Source organism: Myotis daubentonii, chromosome 3, assembly GCF_963259705.1.
Source record: "Myotis daubentonii chromosome 3, mMyoDau2.1, whole genome shotgun sequence".
Lineage (NCBI taxonomy): Eukaryota > Metazoa > Chordata > Mammalia > Chiroptera > Vespertilionidae > Myotis > Myotis daubentonii.
In genome coordinates this window covers 59,675,787-59,682,429 of record NC_081842.1, presented here as the reverse complement: position 1 = coordinate 59,682,429, position 6,643 = coordinate 59,675,787, and the positions used below count along the sequence as shown (strand labels likewise).

Below are 6,643 nucleotides of genomic sequence, written 5' to 3'. Positions count from 1 at the left end.
CAGGGCCTTCCAGCCGCTGGTCACCATCTGTCGGGTGATCAGGACCCCGCTCACACCTGCCTTGGCCTAGCTCTGCCCACTTACCTGCTCCACCATCCTGCCATGGACCCACTCTTGTCCAGGTCCATCGGGCCGGCAATGCCTTCACTGCAGCCCACTGCCAGCCCCGCATTGCTGACGCCTGCCGGGAGCCGGTCCATCCTTGCTGTTTCAAGGGACCTGGCATATATGGCATACGGTTCTTAATATGTTTGCTCACCTTCTTGGCGCTGTGTTTTAACCAAGGTCACCTCTCGGAGAAAGGTTGAATCCCCAGGTAGGGATTTTCCCCTGAAGTTAGGGAGGGAATAAAACCCCTCAACTAAGTGCCAGGCGGGTAATTAATCACTTTACTTAAGCTACATAATCTTTACTCCCTGGAATGGAGATAAGAAACGCCCTAACCTTTGGAATAGAGATTGATAGGATTGAATCAACTGGTATAAATACAGATGTAACAAGACAGCAAGAGACAGAACTTAGAACACAGAACTTAGAAGACAGAACTCAGGAGACAGAATTCAGAAGACAGAACCTACACGGAGCCTGGAGACAGAAGAACTTCGCTGGAGAGAACATGGCAATAGATCCTGAACTGAACCTGACTATAGAACATGGCAAGAGAACCTGACTAGAACCTGGTGACTGAACCTGGCTGGAGATCTGAATCAGAACCTCTCTGGAGATCCAGACCAGAACTTGGCTAGAGATCCTGGCTAGGCTGCTGATCAACTGAACGCTGTCTCTGTGTCCTTCCTTCTTCGCCGACTCCGTCCACACCTTTGGGGACCCCTGGACCTGCTGGGGTTGGACCCCGGCAGACGCCCACCGTGTCCCGCACCACCCCTTGGTGGTCAGCACACATAATAGTGAGCAGTTGAACTCCCAGTTGAACAATTTGCATATTAGACTTTTATTATATAGGATTACTATATTCTTTTCCATACAAACAACTGTAAACCTACTTTTGCCATACCCTATATGTAATTATATGTATACTAGGAGCCCAGCGCACAATTTGAAATTGTGGTGCCGCCCTGCCCTGACACCCGAACCTCTCCATGCAGAGCTCCAGCACACCTGGCCCAGCCCCCAAACCCTCTGGCCTTTGCTGGCCGCTTTAAGCCCCACCCTCGGTCCCTCGAGTCACCTAGGGCTGGTCCTGCCTTCTCTGGGTGACTCCCCGCTTCCGCCCCGTCTCTGGAGCAACACAGCAGCACCACCCCATCATGGCACCAGAGGAGAGCATGGAAGCCTCCCACCCCCTGTGCTGTGCTCCTTCCCCTGTCAGATGGCCATTGGGCACTCAGAGTGTGAGTGGTGGGTGGCGAAGGACTGGTAAGGGGGGCGCTATGCACTCTCACCCCTTCCCTCCCCAGCAGGGGATGGTCCCGCCTCCTCTGGGCGCCTCCCCACTTCTGCCCATCTCCAGAGCAATGCTCCAGCTAATATGCTAATGATCTGGTCATTACCGTTATGGCGTATTGACCATTAACATATTAGCTCTTTATTAGTATAGATTGTTTATAATAGGTGTTCAGTAAGTGGCAACTGTTGTTATCCAGAAATCAATGCTTAAATCTATGTTTGAAGGATTGCATTCTTAACTATTATGCATTCTTTTGCAATTCTCCAGCATTGTCTTTCCCATCTTATGATGTGTTGTTCACAATTCTCCTTTTACATAATTATTCTTTTGAACTAGTCTCTAAGACCCAACACTTTCTTTTCCTATAGATTTATGCTTTGCTCTGGGTCAGGCAGTTGCTCAAGCCAACACCTACAGGGTTAAACCTAGTTTCTAAAGCCACCCCTTTTCCCCTCCCAGTCAGTCCCACTTTTCACAGTAGGCTGGCAGCTGTCCCAAGTGCTTACCGAAGCCAAATGCTTGAAGAGAGAGAGAGAGTAAGGAGCCAGCTATGAATCCCTTCCAGAAAAATGAGTCCAAGGAAACTTTTTTTTCACCTGTCTCCACTGAAGAGGTACCACCTCCACCTCCCAGCCTTCCAAAGAAGCCACCTCCGGTGAGTCCCCAGACTCCTTTCTGCCTTAGACAGGAACAAGCTTGTTCTTTTGGTTCTCTTCTTTGGCTTCTTGGAGCGTTAGGCTGAGATGTAATAGGGATTAAAAACTACTCTTTCTTGGAGTTAGAATTAACGTGAAAACCTAAACAGGTTTCTTTTACTTGTGAGGGGAAGCAGCAGGAAGAGATAGTCAAAATTTTTCACTTGAGACCCAGGACTTTGCTATGTTTCATTGTATGTATATTCTGAATTTCTCTGTGAAGAAAAGAAAAAGCAATGGGAAAGTCCAGGGAAACTTGGCAAGCACTTCTGTGCTAGAGAACTGTGTGTGCTTGTTCTTTCTTACCAATATGAAAACGCAGCCCTTAGTTCCCCGTGTCCAGAGTCTTAAGCTGGACACCAAGAGAAGTTTGAGAATAGATTCAGTACTTACGATGTGTTCAAGTTTACAGTGGGAGGCAGGATAGAAAAACAAAAAAGTAATAATGGTTAAAGCACTTCCAAATTCATTATCTCATTCAGTTCTCACATCAAAATCCTGTAATGAAGAGGATACAGTAATAATGGACAATATTTACTAAGTACTTAATGTGGGCCAAGAGGTGGTAGTATTCTCATTTTGTTGAAGTAACAGACCTGAAGCATAAAGACAGGTGTAGTGACATGGCCAGGGTCAATATGTTCCCCCAGCCAGTGACAATGTTACATAGCTAGTGAAAGTGTATTAACAAAACGTCAGCTTGCAGAATTCTCAAGCTGTGAGCTGGGAAGGTTATAAGTCAATTCATTGTGTCTTTCAAGCAAGTTATTATCATACATTAATATCCTATATAATAAAAACCTAGTATGCTAAGTGTTCGGTCGTCCAGTCGGCCGTTCAACCAAAGTGTAATATGCTAAGGCCACTCAACTGCTCCCTATGACGTCCACTGACCACCAGGGGGCAGATAGTCGACCGGTTGACCAGTTGCTATGACGTGCACTAACCACCAGGGGGCGGATGCTCCAACCAGTAGGTTAGCTTGCTGCTGGGGTCTGGCAGATCCGGATAGAGCGAGATGTGCTGGGCATGCGCTGGAGCCCTCCTGCGGTCCCTCCCTGGCTGGCCAACCTCCCACATCCCTCCTTGGTCCCAATCGTGCACTGGTGGGGTCTGGCCTGTGCCCTCTTGCAATTCGGGACCCCTTGGGGGATGCTGGAAAACCAGTTTCAGCCCGATCCCACAGGCCAGGCTGAGGGACCTCCCTGGTGCATGAATTCATGCACTGGGCTTCTAGTATATTAATATTTAGGAGGGTTGTTTTTAATCTATTGATAGCCACCTCTTCATTATGTTCCTAGATATAGTAAGTATTCTGCCCAGAGTTCCAGGCTTTTCAGTTAGTAGTGATGGGAAGATAAGCAAATCCTGGGTCTAGGATCAAGGAATATCTGAGCAGTTCCATATTAAATGAATGAAGAACAAGTAATGTTCATTATAGCTTCTATCATTCCTAAATCAGCAATCAATGCAAGCACTTTTAGTAGATAATAGCTGTTTCTTGAAGAGTAGGCATCATTGCCTCACATTACCTATCATGGTGACTTGAAAGAAATGCATTTTTCTGCTGTGGAATGGTAGAGATCTAAATGAGAAGCTCATGCTTGAACCGTTGTCTTTCTGCTTCATAGAAAATCTGTGGCTCCAACTATCCACTGAGCATTATCTTCATTGTGGTGAATGAATTCTGTGAGCGCTTTTCCTATTATGGAATGAAAGGTAATTTTGTGTCCCAAAGTCTTATCCATGCACCCTCACTCCATGTTTGTAATGTCTAGTTTTCTTGTATGCATTTATTTCCCTTATCCACTCTTTCTGTCTTCATCCAAATTGGTCCCTTCCTTTGGCCAGGACTTCCAATAAATGCCTCATGGGATTTTACCTAGTAACGGATACAGGCCAAGCATAGAAAGGACTAATAGAAACCAGAACACAATCTGTGAGAATTGTAATGAGAAAACACTCACCATCTGAGTTCCATTCTTCATATTAGTTTTATGAATGTACTAGAGGCCCGGTGCACGAAATTTGTGCATTCGGGCAGGGGGGGGGTGTCCCTCAGCCCCACCTGCACCCTCTTGCAGTCCGAGAGCCCTCGGGGGATGTCCGACTGATGGGGAGCAGGCCTAAGCCGGCAATTGGACATCCTTAGCGCTGCTGTGGAGGCGAGTGATGCTCCCACCACCGCTGCTGTGCTCGCTGGTCTTGAGCCCCACTTTTAGCTGAGCACACTGACCACCAGGGGGCAGCTCCTGTGTTGAGCGTCTGCCCCATGGTGGTCAGTGAGTGTCATAGTGACTGGTCATTCCCCTGTTTGGTCGATTTGCATATTAGCGTTTTATTACATAGGATTGTTGCTGAAAAGGAGATGGAAGGTATATTAGAAGCATCCTATTCTTTATGATTGGCCTAAATGATGCTATGTGTGAACATAGACTGAAGGGAGGAGTATTGTATTTGTACACTAAGCACCACCCCATTCACAGCTCCCATGGGCACTGCTTCTACTGCCTGGGAGCCACTCCTCAGTCATTTCACTGCTAGGAGTGTTGAAGGTTAAGATCACCTTCAAAGACCATAGAGCAAATGTACTTCTCTTCCATAAGTCACTTTAATGCACCTATCTTATTTTGCCTCCATTTTTTTTCCCATCTCAGCTGTGCTGACCCTGTATTTCTTGTATTTCCTGCACTGGAATGAAGATACCTCCACATCTGTATACCATGCCTTCAGCAGCCTCTGTTATTTCACTCCCATTCTGGGAGCCGCCGTTGCTGACTCATGGTTGGGAAAATTCAAGTAAGGAAGATGGAAGATCACACCCCCAGAAGTTTTACAGATTAATTTCACAGAGGTTACCACTTAGAGCCTCTTTTCCCAAGCAAGAACACACCATATCATCCATGACAGATAGAATCTCTCTAAGACACACACATAGAAAGGCTATTTCTTTTCATTATCAGTTTTTCCAATATTTTTACATCCTTTTCAATCAGGAGTTGTTGTTGTTTTACTTAAATCTAATTTTAACTTTCTATCCTGTAGTCTAAGACTAATTCTTGTTCTGATCTCAGGGAAAATAAAGATTGCTAACCACCAGAAAATTTATAATTTTAGAGACGTCAGTGTAGTTATTTGATATACTCGCCATTTCTTCTCCATATTGAATCATCCCAATTCCTTTAATATCTATGAGTCCCTCTTTTCGGTTCTTATACCAACTCTTATTCTCTTCTCTAACCTCTTTCTGTAGTTTTCTTCTTAAGAATTTAAAATTTTTTATGAGTTAGACTAATGGTCTGTTCAGTTCAGTATCTTTTAAGTTCCTGAAATTAGCGCCAGGAGACATTTATAGGATGATGTTATAGTTGTCCTCTGTAACATTATCCTCACAGGCTAGAGATGGAGCTTAGATACCCATCACCCAGTTATTTTCTGTGGACTTGTCACCTATGGCTCTATCTGAATTAGCATTTCTCAAAGTACATTCTGTTAAAAATCTGCTATATAGGATAATAATGAGTGTTATATAGGAAGATAAAGACCTCATGGCAAAATAAGTTTGAAAAATGCTAGGCTGAACACAGCTTAAAATGTTTCTTTACTGCATGACTTCTTATAGCCTTTAACATGCTAATATGCACTGGAAAATCTCAAAGAGAAGGTTATGGCACATAGTGTTTCCCAAACTTGTTTGACTAAAGGATATTTTTTTCAGGGTATCTTGTGGACCCAGTGTTTCAAAGAATTCTCTTAGGAAACACTGGCTTATATCTCACTTTGGCCTCTATATAATCATTGTTCTAAAGCATTTAATCAGCACTTTATAATAACTACAACCTATATGTAAAGTACTAAACAGTTTTGTTTTGTTTTTACTTGAGAGGGGGACGGTACGTAGGTAGCTGAGATCTATGTTTGCTCCTTCTATAGTATTAGTTACCAAGTCCATCCAAATTGGGGTTTGGCACTATATGCAGAATAAAAAGCATAAGCCATGGTCTCTATTCAGTTATAGAATAAAAGACTCACATACATAATCAGTACTCCCATTGATTTTTAAAAATGACTTCCTTTAAAGTTGGAGTATAGTTCTTGGGTATGGTGAACAATAGCTTCCTGTCTATTTCAGAGGAAATATAACAACCTCTACTTTTTTTTAATTTTAAGGATTTTTTTATTTTAACTATATATTTTTTTTACAACCTCTACTTATGCCCTCAATCACAATCCTTTTTGAGGTATTCTTTATTTTTTAAAAATTATTTTTATTGAGTTATAATTAAAATAAAATACAGAAATCAAAAGTCTTAGTGTAAAGTTTGATGAATTTTCACATATGTGTCACCATTACCTAGCTTACTTTCCCTAGAGTTTTTGTACTCTCAATATTCCTCTCTCTCGCCTTCAAATTCTCCATAGAGATGGTCTTTTCCTGTACCTAGAAGCCTGTTCAAATCTCTGAGACCTTTAAACAAACAAGACTATTGTTAACTCTCCTTTCCAACTGTCTTTGTCTTATTACCATTATCTCCAAATT

At 43.2% G+C, this 6,643-nt stretch overlaps 1 protein-coding gene across 1 annotated transcript in view; it reads left to right on the top strand.

The window, feature by feature from the left end:
• The first annotated feature begins 1,861 nt into the window (after positions 1 to 1,861).
• SLC15A2 (solute carrier family 15 member 2) overlaps positions 1,862 to 6,643 on the top strand; it is a 27,990-nt gene continuing 23,208 nt past the window's right edge. Inside the window, exons 1-3 of the mRNA XM_059687699.1 lie at positions 1,862 to 2,063; positions 3,735 to 3,822; positions 4,761 to 4,902. Of these exons, the coding sequence (XP_059543682.1) occupies positions 1,959 to 2,063; positions 3,735 to 3,822; positions 4,761 to 4,902 (335 nt within the window). The 5' untranslated portion in view covers positions 1,862 to 1,958. The remainder of the gene's footprint in view (positions 2,064 to 3,734; positions 3,823 to 4,760; positions 4,903 to 6,643) is intronic.